The following is a 19,205-nucleotide window of genomic DNA, read 5'->3' on the forward strand; positions in this document are numbered from 1 at the left end:
CAAAAACTATAGTCATCAATGCTGTTTTACTCTTGTAAAGCCAAAAAATTCAGGCATTAAAATCAAATCAACAAACATCTGGTCCTGCGATTAAATAATTCCTCAAGAAGGTAATACCCTTTGTAATGACATCCCTTTCCTTGCAGTTTTTCCTCACTTAAGAGATGTCATACTCTTGTTAAACCAAAAAATTCAGGCATTACAATCAAATCAACTAACATATTTCCCTGCGATTAAATCATTCCTCAAAAGGAACGCCCCTTTCCTTGCAGTTTCTCTCACTTTGTAATGACATCCCTTTCCTTGCAGTTTCTCTCACTTTGTAATGAAATCCCTTTCCTTACAGTTTCTCTCACTTTGTAATGACATCCCTTTCCTTGCAGTTTCTCTCACTTTGTAATGACATCCCTTTCCTTGCAGTTTCTCTCACTTTGTAATGACATCCCTTTCCTTGCAGTTTCTCTCACTTTGTAAATGATCCCTTTCCCTTACGTTTCTCTCACTTTTGTAATAAATCCCTTTCCTTGCAGTTTTCTCTCACTTTGTAATACATCCCGTTTCCTTGCAGTTTTCTCTCACTTTGTAATGAATCCCTTTCCCTTACATTTCCCTTTCCTTCCTTTGTAATGACATCCCTTTCCTTGCATTTCTTACTCTCACTTTTGGTAATGAACATCCTTTCACCTTGCCAGTTTCTCATCACTTTTGTTAATGACATCCCTTTCCTTGCAGTTTTCTCTCACTTCTGTAATGAGCATCCCTTTCCTTACAGTTTCTCTCAACTTTGAAATGAAATTTCCCTTTCCGTTGCGTTTTTTCTCTCCACTTTGTAATGACATTCCCCTTTCCTTGCAGTTTCTCTCACTTTGTAATGACATCCCTTTCCTTGCAGTTTCTCTCACTTTGTAATGACATCCCTTTCCTTGCAGTTTCTCTCACTTTGTAATGACATCCCTTTCCTTGCAGTTTCTCTGGTCCACCTTTGTTTAATGAACATTTCCCTTTCTTTGCAGTTTCTCCCCTTCCACTTGTAATGAAACCCCATTCCCTTCCTTTGCAGTTTCTTCACTTTGTAATGACATTTCCCTTTCCTTTGCCGTTTCCTACATCCCTCCCTTTATTTGCAGTTTACTCCCTCACTTTGTAATGACATCTTCCTTCCTTGCAGTTTCTCTCACTTTGTAAAAAAAAATGGACATCCCTTTCCTTATTTGCAGTTTCATCTTCACTTTGTAATGACATCCCTTTCCTTGCAGTTTCTCTCACTTTGTAATGACATCCTTTCCTTGCAGTTTCTCTCACTTTGTAATGACATCCCTTTCCTTGCATCTTCCAAAAAAAACTTTGTAATGACATCCCTTTCCTTGCAGTTTCTCTCACTTTGTAATGACATCCCTTTCCTTGCAGTTTCTCTCACTTAAGAACTATCAATGAATCAACCCAATAACAGAGAGCAATAGTACAGTACTCACAAGCGAAGTATATTCCAGCGGCGGCGCCCAAAGAGACGAAAAGGACGGCTAAGATGAGGCAGACGCACCACCGCTTCGAGCAACCCCGCCCTCGGCTGAAGAGCTCCGAGTCGGTCATACTTGAGGACCTCACGCAGGGGACGCCCACGCCCACCGTCTTCTGCAAAGGGGGAAGAGAGAGAGAGAAAAGAAGCGTGTTAGCAGTGCGTGACATTTTATCTGTTGCATAATTCGATCAGGTTTATCCCATTCGATATTCTTTTGATGTGAGAGAGAGAGAGAGAGAGAGAGAGAGAGAGAGAGAGAGAGAGAGAGAGAGAGAGAGAGAGCGCACCTTTTATTATATTATAGGTCTTGGAATTATAAGGAAAATAAAATTACATTTATTCGAGTACGGTCTTCATGAGAGAGAGAGAGAGAGAGACGAAAAAAAAAAAAATTATTTTTACGAGAGAGAGAGAGAGAGAGAGAGAGAGAGAGAGAGAGTTTTATATTATATTATAGGTCTTGGAAATAAATAAAAATAAATTCACTTTTATTCGAGTATGGTCTTTTTCAGAGAGAGAGAGAGAGAGAGAGAGAGAGAGAGAGAGAGAGAGAGAGAGAGAAGTGTTATATAACAATAATTCATGACAATGATTAAACAAGTAGAGAAATGAACACAAGCAAAATAAAAGACATGGCAATAATTATTTAAAAAAGACATTTAGATAAACAAATAAAAGTCATTATAAAGGAATTCAGACTACTATACGTTTAGACTTAAGCAAATCAGTAACTAAATACCCAAAGCCTGTGTATTTCTCCTTAAAGTCAAAAGCCATTCGGTCACCCTACCACGTTTTTTTTTTTTTTTTTTTTTTTTTTTTTTGTAGAAGCGGAGACTAATATAACTGCCTGCAGACAGCAAATGGCTTTACTTGTTTCGGGGTTAATATACAAAGAACACCCTCCTTCCCATCCGGCTGATTGGATGGCAACATCAGGTGAAAAAAACAAAGACCTAGTCATCAAGAATATTAGGGTATCAGAGTAATGGTCACTGTTGCACAGCAGAACGATTTCCACAATGAGATTAACCTTCATTCATTAAACGCTCCTCAGAATTAAAGTTCACCCTTTAACATCCTCTAAATGCGGTGTCACTGAGCCACGCTTTCTGGTTGGTTCTCAAATTCTTCTACCACTTTTTACAGTGACAGTTCGTCTCCGGTGGTAGCACTGAAGGCGTGTGTGTTGATTGACACCGTCTTGGCGGGCATGTGGAAGCCCAGATTTGCATTCCTGTATGATTTTTAAAAATGTCCCTTTTGGAGCAAAGTTTGACCAGAAACAGCGCTCTTGAGATGAATGGATACACTATATTTCACCTTTTTTTTTATCGCTAAAACCCCGATATGGGATAGTTTCCATAAGATTATCTCCGTAAGGTAAATGGCCCATTTACCCATTGTGTGGCTCAGTGCTAGTGTACAGGGTGTCCATAAAGTCCCAGTAACATTACGAGTATTTATTGCTCAGAAACCATCTAACATAGAGAAATGCAGTTTTTTTTTTTGTAGAATGAAGTGCTTTGAATGTAAACTTGAGGAAATGTAGAACAATCTACAAAAAAAAAACTGCATTACTCCATGTTATATGATTTTTGAACAATAAATACTGTAATGGTACTGGGACTTTATGGACATCCTGTACTTTACAAAGGTACTTTAGCAGCTTATTTTCGACATCCAACTGCGTTACTTTCTGCCTTTTAATTTCCATAAGTCCCTTGCAATTATTCACGCTCAACTTCTTTTGAATTTTTTACTCTCATTAAAAACAAAATTTCTTCCCGTCAGAATTTGAGGTTTAAAATTAAAGAACCTTATTATTAAGAATGATTTTAAAAACAAAACCTACTTTATATGGATTGGGAATCATAAGAGAAAGGCAAAGCGTCTCGAGCTCGTGATCTCCACATGACATCCGGAAAAAAGGGAACACATTGCAAAATAACATGTGATACACAATCACCTAGCAATCAACTTGCAAGAGGAATAGTGATATAATAAACATTAATGAAAACGATTAATGCACCACTAAAGGAATGAATGTGGTAGTGACTTGCATTTTTTTTCGATGGATCTACCCTTATTAATAGGACACACTTTATTGGTATCGATATTAATAAATGTAATAATACTGCTACTTTTTATAAACAACTGCTACCACTGATATCAATGATAAACAACTAGAACCCATTCAACATTAAAGGATGAATAAGGCAGTGACTTGCTATCTCTTTGTGCTGAGTCAGGCGACTAATAGAAAATGCTTATACATGAAAACAAAAGAAAGTAACGAAAATACAACCTGAAACATTCGCGAACCTAAATTACAACAAACAGATACTAAAAACAAATTAAATTAATTAAAAGAAACAATTCAAATCCACAGAAATCCGAGGAATAATATTCGTTCCTCAGCAGAAATCCAAAAAAAAAAAAGGCCCAAAATCCGGATTAAAATCCAGATCCGGAAAAGAAATATCGAAAAACCCTGATCGCTGCCATAACAGGAAAGTCATTTCCACCTTTCAAACGAAAAAAGCAATAATAAATCTCATAATGCTTTACACTTTATAAAGGATTTCCTGCATAAAGCAATCGGCATAATGGAAAACCATTGTTCACCTTCCATGCAATAAAGCTCAGGGTCGAAATAACGATTGGGAAATGAATCGAAATTCTCGTTTGCACAAATCATATTTCCTCCTCTCCCTTTTATTTAGTGTGCACTGTATATACGTATATTATATATATATATATATATATATATATATATATATATATATATATATATATATTTAAATGTTATATACCTGCATATAAATGTACTATATACTATATATTATATAATATATATATTATATATATATATATATATATATATATATGTAGATATATATACATATATACACACACACACACACACACATATATATTATATTATATATATATATATATATATATATATTATATATATACTATATATATTTATACATATATATTTATATATATATATATATATATAATAATATATCTATATATCATATATATATAACTATATACTACTATACACTCATTTATTTGTATATCAAGTCCATCCAAACGCAAAAGTGATTGCATTGGTTCTAAAAATGTTTACTGACACACACCAAAAAAGAGAACCAGTCTTTTGTAGGGTTCACCAAAGAAATACATTTACCTAAATTCATAAATCCACTTGTGGGATTTTTTTCCCCCAAAATTACAGTCTTGTGAATATCAACATCGATTTGTATCAAGAATAAAATTGTTCGCAGGGGGTCGCTCGAAATAAATAACTCAAATTTTTTCATACATTCACAAGACAATTTTCATTTGGGCCAAAATCATTCATCATCTATTCCCAATTTCGCTGACAGAGATAATAGGAATGTCGGATCAGATTCGTTGCTGTGTTGCCTGTATATTTTATCAACCAACAGCCAATAATTAAACAGTAGTTGTCGATTTCGAGAGACTAGATGATAGTAAGCAAACTCCCAAATATATAATGTTATTGTATGTTCTAGATTAAAGTTCTGTGTAACAAACTAAAATCCAGGTTGAAAATAGCAATGGACATAATTTTGGTATCATTATTTGGGAGTGCAATATCAAGAGGTTTACTTAATTGTTAATAAATGCTGTAATCATTGAGCGGAAATATATAGAAGAAAACTACAGGGTAATATCTTTCTATTCAGCTGAGTATACTCTACCCGGCAAAGGTTTTATCTTGAACCATTTGTCTAAACTCTATATGAGCTAGTCCAGTTTCTGTAAACTGTAGTTGATATGATTTTTTTTAAACTACTGACTATTTCTGTCTCAGATATTTACAAGTCTCTTCGACTCTAAATCCAATTTTATACGTCTACAGTTCTTTCCTAGCACTAGAGGCTATGTTACCCAATACAATTTTTTTCCCCTAACTGTACAGGAAATTGGATCAAAGTCAAATATTTCCAAACTGCATATTTCACGGGTTTTTTAAGACTTCAAAAAATGTCATTTATCTGAAACAATTTCCTGTCCAAACTCTGGAAAGCATTTCAACAGCCTAAAATATTAAAAAACTGCAGATTTTATCAATGAAAATTTTTCAGAACACTGCAGATGTTACCTACAATTTTTCAAAGTTATACAGTTATTTTATATTTTTTTCACAGACTTGGCATATAATTTCTTTTTTTCAAAAACGAAACTTTTCCAAAATATGCTACTGGAGATTTTACCAACAAGATAATTTTGGAACTGCAGATGTATACGTCGAAGATTTTGCCAACTTGAGATTTTGTTTACCTGTTTTCCCCCCTAAAAAAAAGGAAAAAAAACGAAAAAAAAAATTACTAAAAAATATCGCAAACCAACGGAATATTTCTGTCCATTAAAACGAATTTTTCCTCTATATTCCAGGGTTAAAGAGAAGTCACACAGTGTGTCCAGAACAGCTTTTGCACGAGTATGCGACCGTGTCAGCACGGGTGGTACAATAGACACCCCCGATTAATGGGAGAGGAGCAGGTCAGCTATTGATTTGATATTATTATGCATAATATTCGATCGATGGGATATTTTTAACGCGGTGTTCAACGCCATCACGGATGCTCTCTTCAACGTTACAGCTTTGCTGTACTTGATTGAGCAGATTTGTATGCTATAAATGGATACCATTTATATTTTTATGATATATTATAGATCAAATAGAGGCGTGGATCTAGACTGCTTGCCATGAGGCAAGGAGGGAAAGATTATTTTATTCATAATGTACATACAATCACCAGAAGCGATGTGGAAGGGAGAAGGAGGGAGATAATGAGAGGACCTTACAGACCTTACAGACCTTACAGACCTTACAGTTCGTTCGGGTTGCCCCAGGTCCCTCAGTGTGAGGCGCCTCTAATGTCTACCAGAGAGTTGCTAGTACATCTTCCGGTATATTTTGCATCTTCCAATCTTGGATGGTCTGGGATGCAGTTTAGATATTTGTCGAGCTTATTCTTAAACACATCTACGCTCACTCCTGATATATTCCTCAGATGAGCTGGCAACGCATTGAATAGACGCTGCATTATCGATGCTGGTGCGTAGTGGATTAATGTTCTGTGTGCTTTCCTTATTTTTCCTGGTATAGTTTTGGGCACTATTAATCTACCTCTGCTTGCTCTTTCTGATATTTTTAGTTCCATGATATTTTCTGTTATTCCTTCTATCTGTTTCCATGCCTGAATTATCATGTAGCGTTCTCTTCTCCTTTCTAGACTATATAATTTTAAGGATTGTAGTCTTTCCCAGTAGTCTAGGTCCTTAACTTCTTCTATTCTAGCTGTAAAGGACCTTTGTACACTCTCTATTTGTGCAATATCCTTTTGATAGTGTGGGTACCATATCATATTGCAATATTCAAGTGGACTACGAACATATGTTTTATAAAGCATAATCATGTGTTCAGCTTTTCTTGTTTTGAAGTGCCGTAACAACATTCCCATTTTTGCTTTACATTTTGCCAACAGAATGGCTATTTGATCATTGCATAACATGTTCCTATTCATCATCACACCAAGGTCTTTAACTGCTTCCTTATTTGTGATTGTCTCATTATTAGGTCCCCTATATGCATATAGCTTTCCTTCTCTGTCTCCATAATTTATTGATTCAAATTTATCAGAGTTAAATACCATCCTATTTACCTCTGCCCAATCATATACTTTGTTAAGGTCTCTTTGTAGAGCGTTCCTATCTTCATCACAAGTAATTTCTCTACTTATTCTTGTGTCATCAGCGAAACTACTCACTACCGAAATCCTTAACATTACTGTCTATGTCTTCAATCATAATAACAAACAATATTGCAGCTAGCACCGTACCTTGTGGCACACCGGATATTACCTTGGTTTCATCCGATTTCTCATCGTTTGCAATAACTATCTGTTTTCTGTTGTGTAAAAATTCTTTTAACCATCTTCCTACTTTATCTACGATATTGTGTTTTCTAATTTTCTTTGCTAATATATTATGGTCTACTTTGTCAAAAGCTTTTGCAAAGTCTAGATAAACCACATCTGTTTCATTTCCGCTTTTCATATTTTTGAATATGTTCTCACGGTGGACTAACAGTTGGGTTTGTGTACTTTTTCCGGGTACGAAACCGTGTTGTCCTATATTAAACAAATTATTTTTTATTAAATTGTTTCATAATATTTTTCTTCATTACCCTTTCATACACTTTCATAATATGTGATGTTAGACTACATCCAGGCCTATAATTCACTTGCCTCTAGTCTTGATCCACTTTTGAAAGTAGGGGTGATATATGCTAATTTGTGCTCATCATAAATCTTGCCTGTATCTACACTTTGTCTTAATAATATTGCAAGTGGCTTTGCGATAGAATGAACTACTTTCTTTAACAAAATAGCAGGCACTCCATCCGGCCCTGCAGCAGCTCCATTTTTAATTTCATTAATTGCCTGCACAATATCAGCTTCATTAATTTCTATGTCAGCTAAATATTCACTATTTTCTTCCCTTACTTCTATATCATTATCTTCATTATCTTATTCTAGGGGGTGAATTCATCTCTTATATCATTCTGCCAGTATGTTGGCAAATTTCCTTTTTTTCATTCGTTAATCATCCCTTCAATTCTCAGAGGGCCTATTTTCTATCTTCTTTTATTCATCTTCTTCGCATATGAGTATAATAGTTTGGGGTTTTGCTTGATATTTAATAGGGTTTTTCTTCCAAGTCCCGTTTTTCATTTTCTTTTGATTGTATAATCTTTTGTTCTGCATTTTCTATCTTACTTTTTAGTTCTATAACTTTCCATGCATTTTTTTCTTTTGCAAGACCTTTTTTCCACTTTCTGATTTTCTGGAACAAGATCCTTCTGTCTCTTGGTATGCATGAATGATGTTTACTTTTCTTCTTCGGTATATATTTATCCACTATTTTCTCCAATATTTTATATAATATCTCCGTATTTACCCTTATTGTCATCACTTACGAAAATGTTATCCCAATCTTTGTTTAATTCTTCATTAATTTCTGACCATTTTATATTTTTACTGTAGAAGTTGTATTTTCCATATCCTTCCCACTTTTTCATTTCTTGCTTATCTCTATTTTCACTTGCTTTGGAATGAACTGTTAATTCTATGACATTATGATCTGAAATACTCGCATTATAAACTATTATTTCTTTAACATAATTCATCTCGTTCACAAATACTAGGTCTAAAGTATTTTCCTTTCTTGTTGGCAGGTGATTTATTTGTTGAATGTTGTATTCTAGTAGCATATCTAATAGCTTTTCAAATTACCTCTTATCTTCTGCACTACTATTACTCTCTTTTTTATATGTATAAGTACAACCACAGTCTCCTATTCGTTCTTCCATTCTACGAATAAAGGAAAGTTGAAGTCACCAGATAGGAGAATGATAGTCCAGCCTTGTGATTTCTACATATATCATCCAATTTTTTCAATTATTAAGTCAAACTCTTTAGTATTAGGAGGTCTATATATTACTATGTTCATCAATTTTTCAGATTCAAATTCTACCGCTATTAGTTCACATTCTGAGTTACTATATTTCTCATATATTTTTCCTTGTTTTTTGTCTTTCCCATATATTGCGGTTCCCCCTTGATTCCTATTTTTTCAATCTGATCTATAAGTTTGGAACCCTTTTTATTTGATCATCATTCCCAGTCTCTTGGAATACCAGGTTTCACTTATATTCATTATATCTATTTTCTTTTCATTTTGGGTTAGTTCTTCTAAGTTACTCTATTTTTCTTTTTGAGTTACTCGTAACTAAACCCTGCGCATTCATCACTATGATGGTTTGCGTGTTTTCTCCTTTCCATTTAAATATTGTAGTAATAAGGATTTTCCCATGGTCTCTTTCCTGTTCTGGTATGTTGTTCTTTTTTTCATTTCCAGAAATTCTGACATTAAAAAATCCAACTCTTCCATAATATTTGACTTCCTTCATCATAATTATTCATTTTGTGTCTGAATCTGCAATTTTCTCCGTTTCTGCAATATCCTCTTGCATAATAAATACAGTTATTATCTCTTGAGTAGAATTTCGGAGCTGATGCTTTGAAATTTTTTGCTGACACCTCTGCATATCTCATTGGTGGTTTGCTTTTCTCTTTTACCTGATATTCTTGATTTCTCTCTTTATTTGTTTCTTTCTTATTTTGGATTTTATTACTTGGTTGGTTATTTATTTGATTATGATTCATGGCTACAGGGTGCATATATTTGCATTTTTTGTCGAACTTACATCCTTTTCCTTCTTTTAGGTTTTTACATATTTTTGGATGCAGATCTCTGCAATCATCCCCATAGCCATCTAAGTATGCACATTTACCATATATTTCATAGTTTTGACATACCTTAGGATGTTTTTTGTAGTAACATCTTTCTCCAAATCTGCAATTCCCTCTTTTCAAAAGGTTGCAGATTTTGTCTTCTTGTCTATTTTTCCTCTTTCCCGTCATTGTGTAGATCTGGGTAGAGCCTCTTCGGGATTTGCTTTTCTGTTGTCATATCGTAATTATTTCTTCGTAGGTATGCTGCTTTATTGCCTCATATGTAGTATCAATGAGTATCTCTGCATCCATACTTTTATCTTGTTCTTTGTTTTCCTTATTTTTTTTCTGTACATTTCATTTTTGTTTACTTCTCTTCCGTTTTCCTCTTCTCTTTTTCTCTTCTTCTTCTTCTCTTCTTCATCCTCAACTATTTTGTACATTTTCAATCTTGATTTAATAACATTGTCTATCCATGATAGACATGTTGAACAAAAAATTCTTGTATCTTTTCTCAAATCTTGCATTACCTCAGCACACTGTGGATGGGTCGGAATGTTGCATGCAGCACATTTTCTGATTAGGTTTTGTGGATTGACTATGCTATACCAAACCTTACACAGTTTGCATGCTTTTGGCATTCTTTTTCCTAATGCATCAATTAGGATATTCACAAGATTCACCTTATTCATTTTCTTTGTCGGAATATGTTGGTTTATGTATATTTTCTTTATGAGTCTCTTGACCACTTGGATTTTATTTGGAACTTCTTCAATTATTTTCAAGATGTTTTCATTAGATTTGTTCCAGTTTGAAGGATTATATCCTTCTAATATATCTATGAATGCTTTTGTATCTTTTTGGTTAGGACTGTTGCTGATTTCATAGATGAGAAATGCCAGTTCCCTTCCTGCTACCTCATCGTATTGCGAATCCGCCAAGCAAGCTAAATTACGCCACCTCTTCCCGCAGTTGGAACTTACTGCCATCTTGTTCTGATTTAACTAACTTAGAGGACGCTTTATCCTACTATTTTCACACTAATCTTATCACCGATAAACTTGTGATATCTGTTGATTAATCTGACTTCACGCGGGTACGTCTCACCAAGCAAAATGGCTACTACAGAGCGAGGGGGAGGAGATAAAGGGAGAAAAAAAAGAGTCCCGGAGGACAGAGAGAGAGAGAGAGAGAGAGAGAGAGAGAGAGAGAGAAGAGGAGAAAAGTATACAAAATAGATGAAGGAAAGAGGGAGGAAGAGGAAGAGAAGAGGAATGGGGGGAGATAAAAGCGGATGGAGGTGAAAGTGAAAGACAGGATAAAAGATAGGAGGGAAAAAGGAAAATGAAAGGAGGGAGAGAAGGAGAAGAGGAGGAAGAGAGAGAAAGAGAAAACCATGTAAGGGGAGAGAAATGGGGAAAAGAGGAAGGAATGAAAAAAAAAAAAATCGAAGCGGGGTGGGAGGGAAAGAGGGATTATGGGACAACAGAATATTTTGAATATTTTTTACCAGTGATCAACCCACTGGAATAATTTTCTAATTATTTTGTCAGTGTTTTATAATTACTTTGTCAGTATTCTGTTCCCCTACCGAGGTAATTTGCTTTGACCAGAGCCTGGCCATCCAATATATACATACATTGGGAATAGAATATATATATATATATATATATATATATATATATATACATATATATATATATATATATATATATATATATATATATATATATATATATATATATAACTATATACATATACAGATAAATATACACACATATATATGTGTGTGTGTATATTTATCTATGTATATGTATATAGTTATATATATATATATATATATATATATATATATATATATATATATATATATATATAACTATATCATATACATAGATAAATATACACACACACACAAACACACACACACACACACACACACGTATATATATATATATATATATATATATATATATATATATATATATATATATATTCTATATTCGAGCCCTAGTATTCTCACCATAGAGACATAAATAACCCGCCATAAATCTTTATGCAAATAAAAAATATTTCTAATTTCTCAATCTACAATCGCCCTTATGTGATTTAAGACTCCTAAGTAAGATATCCCACGATCTGGCAGACGCAAGTTGGCGGAATGTATCTATATATATTTGTTGATCTCACATTCATTCAGCGAGAAATTCCCGTCAATCAAAGGTAGCTTCAAACCGCTAGGATAGGATTCCAGGACAAACTAACATGCAGCGATGATCCCAAACCTGACATTTTCATTTATTTTGGGGTGATAAGGAAGCATTAGACTCCAGAAGGTGTATCTAAAAAAACACTTAGTATTATATATATATATATATATATATATATATATATATATATATATATATATATATATATATATATATATATATATATATATATATAATTAGTTATCATTCCCGTTCTCTTCTCTGAAACCTATAATATTTTTGTGGCAAGTTCGAAGAATGGGGAACCACATGTCATTATCCTGAAAAAAAAAAAAAATAAAATAAAAAAGAATGAAAAAAAGGGGGGAATATTAAATTGAAGGGGGAAGAACAAGGCTGAACCAATAGGGAAAAGGCAGACCGGTTTCTTCAAAGGATAAAACGAAAAGAACAAAAATACAACCACAATCCCATAGCCTGGCATTAAGAGATGGAATACCTTAAAACCAATTAAAACCAAATCAGAATAATTCAAAAAAGCTTGGCAATAGGTAAATGTTAATTTATAAGACGAAGGCAACTGGAAGAAATAAGGAAATTCTAAAGCCTGGCACTTCAAAGAAGGTATGTTTAAAAACGTATGAAAAACAGAAGGAGATGGAGAAATCCAAAATCTGGCACTTCAGAGAAGGAATGTATAAAGACGTATGAAAAACAGAGGGAGATAGAGAAATCCAAAATCTGGCACTTCAGTGAAAAAATGTTTAAAGATGTAGGGAAAACAGGAGATGGAGAAATCCAAAATCTGGCACTTCAGAGAAGGAATATTTAAAGGCGTAGGGAAAGCAGAAGGAGACAGAGAAATCCAAGGCACTTCAGAGGAGGCATGTTTAAAGACGTATGGAAAACAGAGGGAGATAGAGAAATCCAAAATCTGGCACTTCAGTGAAGAAATGTTTAAAGACGTAGAGAAAACAGAAGGAGATAGAGAAATCCAAAATCTGGCACTTCAGAGAAGGAATGTTTAAAGACGTAGGGAAAACAGGAGATAGAGAAATCCAAGGCACTTCAGAGGAAGCATGTTTAAAGACGTATGAAAAACAGAAGGAGACAGAAAAAAACCCAAAATTCACAAATAACCAGGGCGGAAGGGCTTTATTCTCAGGAAAATCATAAGGCAATACAGGTGACGGAAGGCTTTATTCATCAGGAAAATCATAAGCAGGAAGGGAATCCCGAAGATTTGAGACATGAGAAAGAAACACTAATTGAACCGTGCTTTCAAGATTTACCGATTAAGCTTCATGAGTGAATTATCGAAAAAGTACCGAGATTATGCTCGGTTCCGTGGCTTCTAATGTGTCACGATCATCAGATCCTTCGGTAACAACAGCTTTTAGCCAACCGAAGAGAAAGTCTGTCCGCTTTAATGGCCGTAAGACATATTACGATACGCAGCGTCATAATGACTGGTAGTTGGCAACATGTAATCCTGGTTGAAAGAAGAATGCTGATACTTGAGAAAAACCCAACAGATGAATAGGTGAACACTTTCTCCTCTCTCTCTCTCTCTCTCTCTCTCTCTCTCTCTCTCTCACATAATATACACTCACGAAAAAGTACTTACATTTACACGTAAACAGATGCATAAAATCTATTGAAAGGTAAATTACCAGAAAAAAAACTAAAAAAATATCTAGATGCAATTATGTATATTCAGTTACCTATGTTAGTGGGTGCATGAACATATACTTCCAGTTATCCATATGTATACATGAAATTGTGAAAGTAAAGTAAGTGATATAAAAACATCGTACATCTTTAGAAGAATATAGAGAAGCTTAACAATCCACAACGACTGATGTGTATAAAGCTAGTCGCTTTCGAATATATACTTCAGCATGCACATGTACATTTAATGAATTATATGCATCAATGTTATTAGGAATGGTAACATCGAAAAACACGTTAAAAATCTTTGCAATCAACATCGTCTGTGCATAAACAACGTCACCCTTACACAAATAGGTGCATGTACAATCGTGTGTTAAGACAGAATAAAAGAATAAGTAAGCGAGTTTTCTGTACAGCGTATAATGCTGTATGGAACTCTCGATGTGCAGCAGTACGATACTCTCAGTCACGATCGGGCACTGCTCAGTTGCTCCATAGGTGTAACTGAAGGTAGATTCTAGCAGAGCGGCGCCAGATGCACAATCCATGAGTATCCTTAACCTTATATAAAATAAAACTACTGAGGCTAGAGCGCTGCAATTTAGTATGTTCGATGATTGGAGGGTGGAGGATCAACATACCAATTTGCAGCCCTCTAGCACCAGTAGCTTTTAAGACCTGAGGGCTGACAGAAAAAAGTGCGGACGGACGGACAAAAGGCCAACTCAATAGGTTTCTTTTACGGAAAACCAAAAACAGGAACATGTACGGCGCAACGAGCGCACATGAACCGATTATACCAACCCATGTGCTCGCATAATTCGCGAATTTACATTCAAACTAATTAAAGCTCTTTCCTCATTAGGTCCTGAGGAGAGACGACAAAAAATTCAATCTCCCTCCTCGGCCCTTAACCTGATTAGGAACATGCAAAATGCAAAAGGGGGTTAAAGAGAGTTGAGGTAAAAAAAAAGGAAAAAGGGAAAAATGGCTAAGTGGCATCGTTGTCGTTTGTTTATAGAGATAAGAGGAAGGGAGCCAGACGCATTCATCAATAGGATGCAGAAAAGTAATAATCCGATTGGAGAGAGAGAGAGAGAGAGAGAGAGAGAGAGAGAGAGAGAGAGAGAGAGAGAGAGAGATGCAAACGCAAGCATCTTTTCTATATTTTCAAGGAAAATTGGGTAAAATATTTTCTCCCTTTTAACAAAATTATTAGCAATATTATTAGAGAAAAATGATAAATATATATATATATATATATATATATATATATATATGTATATATATGTATGTATGTATTGTATGTATGTATGTATTGTATATAGATATATATATATATATAATATATATTCATAGATGTATATATATATATTTTTATATGTATCCGTCCATCTATCTATCTATCATTACATTATAATTCATAACGCGTACGTATCAACTTTTATTAACTTGTTGAGCAGTATTCCACAGATGCGAATAACCATACTGAAAAAAAAAAGATTACACAGATCCGAATAAGTATATTAAAAAAATGCAATAATCATGAAAATACCACTCAACAAATCGATAGAAAACTGTAAAAATGAATTGAGAATATAGGTATAAAACTGTGAGAATTGATTGAGAATGGAGACGGAAAGCACACAGGTGAGAATCCCGGATTACAAGTGATACCAGCTGCTGTGCAAGCCCACATACACTCCGCCTAAACAATTATTATAGACAATTATTATAATCACGAAAAATGACGCTTCACCGCGCAGCCCAAACCCTTTGATTATGAAAATAATAAAATTGGCGCTAAACAAAAAACCCCGTTAATGAAATCGCTCCATCCGGCTTCGAATATAATTAACCAAAGCACTGAATCTAAATTCGAGTTCATAAAACGAACAGAACTCAATATAACAACAAAATCCAACAAAAAAAAAAAAATAAAATAAAAATGACGCCCATAAAATGAGGCAGTACATCACAGCCATTGGGAAAAAATATGGCTATCACCACGTTTAGAATACCCCTCTCTCTCTCTGGCCCCCTGCGGATATGTTATTGGTATTCAACATCCGGGCATCTATTCCATAAAATAGCACAGGCTCGGAAGCCATAAAAAAAGTTTCGGTTAATTTAATGATATGAGGTAATGTATCCGATGGCGTACGGACGCACACAGACAGACACACACACGCGATACGAAAACTATTGTACTAATGTCGTATCGCTGAAGCGAAATGGTTCAGCGCTGCACGACCATCTCCCTCGTTCTGTTTTGAACGTTTGGACAGTGCCAAGTTTTGCCTTTATTCATTTTCGTTTGATGTGTGTTCCTCTCTCTCTCTCTCTCTCTCTCTCTCTCTCTCTCTCTCTCTCTCTCTCTCTCCCTTCTTGCGCTTTCTCTATGGAATAGGGATAACGTTTATCAATCCCTTTCCATGGCATAAGATCGATTCCTCTCTCTCTCTCTGTCTCTTTCTCTCTCTCTCTCTCTCTCTCTCTCTGGGGAGAAATAGGTTGAGAGAAATCTGTCCTTTATCCAGAACAGTAGAGAGAGAGAGAGAGAGAGAGAGAAGAGAGAGAGAGAGAGAGAGAGAGTACAACCCATTTTTCCAAAGAGAGAGAGAGAGAGAGAGAGAGAGAGAGAGAGAGAGAGAGAGAGAGAGAGGGAGGAATCGATCTTATTCCATGGAAAGGGATTGATAAAAGTTATCCCTATGCCATAGAGAAAGCGCAAGAAGGGAGAGAGAGACACACACACAATATGCAGCACATTTTCGAGAGAGAGAGAGAGAGAGAGAGAGAGAGAGAGAGAGAGAGATGATACGTTGGCGTAGTGTCTGGCCACGCTGAGAAAATGAGAGAGAAGTGTCATCACCAAACATAGATGAGCACACCCTAGTTATCCTATGCAGCTCATTGAATAGCAAAGAAACATAATATGCAGGGTAATGAATGACAAAAAACGAAAAATAAATAAATAAATAAATAAATAGAGAATACGGACATAGCAGATTGGTTCAGCAAGTTGTATCTATGTTGAAGGTTTGGTCATTTCTGATGGTGTGAATTCTGAGCATTTTATGTTCTTCTACACTTGTACATAATTATGCTATGAGAACACTTTATTTACACATTTATCAACTTTCGTGATTATCATGATGATCATGATAATGACAATATGCTGGAAACAGACCTTCTTGCAAACATATTTTATTGAAAATAATGGCAGAATTTACAGAATTAATTTTACACAAAATTCTCTCAAGTCATCAGAAGAATTGAGAGAATTTTGTATAAAATCAATTCTGTAAATTCTGCCATTATTATCAATAAAACATAGTGATAATAATAATGACGGAAATGAATTAAAATGTCAGCACGAAATAAGATAATTAAGTGAAACGGAAATAAAAGGGCTTGTTTGGTCGTTTACTGAATCTAATTTGAATAAATTAATAATGACAGGTTTGTTCCCCATTAGGAAAGGTCACCCCCATATGCCATGTGTTCAGGCAGGGACCTGGATATAGCAACCTCATCCTAAATATCAATGCTTAAAACTAACTAACTATATATATATATATTAATATATATGTATAGTACATATATATATAGTATATATATATATATATATATATAATATATTACCTCTACTGATTGTTTTTTTCACCAGAAATCTAATGCATTTTTGGTACCCACGATGGCATCTTGACTTCTCCAATTTCCTATCTCTTTTGTACGCTTACCAGTTACTTGCCTTTAACCCCAGCCGGGAATACAGGAAAACAAGTCCCTCTCCGAGACAGGGACTCGACCCCAGACGCGAGAGGATATAATGCACTGTTTTCATAGCGTCGTCGCTTGAAACTCGTGCGTGGGGCCGATCTGGAAGGTGAAAGTGTCCTCACTTACTCCCGGCGAGGATGGAAGGGGAAAGAGAATCCGCAGAAAAGTGCGAGGAAGTCGAGATGCCACGACGTCAAAAAAGTGCGAGATGCCACGACGTCATTAAACTCAAGAAGGTTCCTAGGACTCCAGTGTGACTCCTGGAAGCTACATGCACGCGCGACCAAATACACACACACATGAGAGAGAGAGAGAGAGAGAGAGAGAGACCTTACCTTACAGACCTTACATCTTGTTCGGGCCCCAGGTTGCCCAGGTCAGTGTGAGGCACCTCTAATGTCTACCAGAGAGTTGCTAGTACATCTTCCGGTATATTTTGCATCTTCCAATCTTGGATGGTCTGGGATGCAGTTTAGATATTTGTCGAGCTTATTCTTAAACACATCTACGCTCACTCCTGATATATTCCTCAGATGAGCTGGCAACGCATTGAATAGACGCTGCATTATCGATGCTGGTGCGTAGTGGATTAATGTCCTGTGTGCTTTCCTTAATTTTCCTGGTATAGTTTTGGGCACTATTAATCTACCTCTGCTTGCTCTTTCTGATATTTTTAGTTCCATGATATTTTCTGCTATTCCTTCTATCTGTTTCCATGCCTGAATTATCATGTAGCGTTCTCTTCTCCTTTCTAGACTATATAATTTTAAGAATTGTAGTCTTTCCCAGTAGTCTAGGTCCTTAACTTCTTCTATTCTAGCTGTAAAGGACCTTTGTACACTCTCTATTTGTGCAATATCCTTTTGATAGTGTGGGTACCATATCATATTGCAATATTCAAGTGGACTACGAACATATGTTTTATAAAGCATAATCATGTGTTCAGCTTTTCTTGTTTTGAAGTGCCGTAACAACATTCCCATTTTTGCTTTACATTTTGCCAACAGAGTTGCTATTTGATCATTGCATAACATGTTCCTATTCATCATCACACCAAGGTCTTTAACTGCTTCCTTATTTGTGATGGGTCTCATTATTAGGTCCCTTATATGCATATAGCTTTCTTTCTCTGTCTCCATAATTTATTGATTCAAATTTATCAGAGTTAAATACCATCCTATTTACCTCTGCCCAATCATATACTTTGTTAAGGTCTCTTTGTAGAGCGTTCCTATCTTCATCACAAGTAATTTCTCTACTTATTCTTGTGTCATCTGCGAAACTACTCACTACCGAATCCTTCACATTATTGTCTATGTCTTCAATCATAATAACAAACAGTATTGCAGCTAACACCGTACCTTGCGGCACACCGGATATTACCTTGACTTCATCCGATTTCTCGTCGTTTGCAATAACTATCTGTTTTTCTGTTGTGTAAAAATTCTTTTAACCATCTTCCTACTTTATCCACGATATTGTGTTTTCTAATTTTCTTCGCTAATATATTATGGTCTACTTTATCAAAAGCTTTTGCAAAGTCTAAATAAACCACATCTGTTTTCATTTCCGCTTTTCATATTTTTGAATATGTTCTCACGGTGGACTAACAGTTGGGTTTGTGTTACTTTTTCCGGGTACGAAACCGTGTTGTTCCGCTTTATTAAACAA

At 35.2% G+C, this 19,205-nt stretch overlaps 1 protein-coding gene across 8 annotated transcripts in view; it reads right to left on the bottom strand.

The window, feature by feature from the left end:
* Positions 1 to 19,205, bottom strand: part of LOC135209062 (atrial natriuretic peptide-converting enzyme-like) — a 1,031,477-nt gene that overhangs the window by 142,419 nt on the left and 869,853 nt on the right. For all 8 annotated transcript variants that reach the window (XM_064241632.1, XM_064241636.1, XM_064241635.1 and 5 more), the window contains one exon: positions 1,473 to 1,632. In XM_064241632.1, coding sequence (XP_064097702.1) covers positions 1,473 to 1,632 — 160 coding nt within the window. The remainder of the gene's footprint in view (positions 1 to 1,472; positions 1,633 to 19,205) is intronic.

The sequence above is a fragment of the Macrobrachium nipponense genome, chromosome 37, assembly GCF_015104395.2.
Source record: "Macrobrachium nipponense isolate FS-2020 chromosome 37, ASM1510439v2, whole genome shotgun sequence".
NCBI lineage: Eukaryota > Metazoa > Arthropoda > Malacostraca > Decapoda > Palaemonidae > Macrobrachium > Macrobrachium nipponense.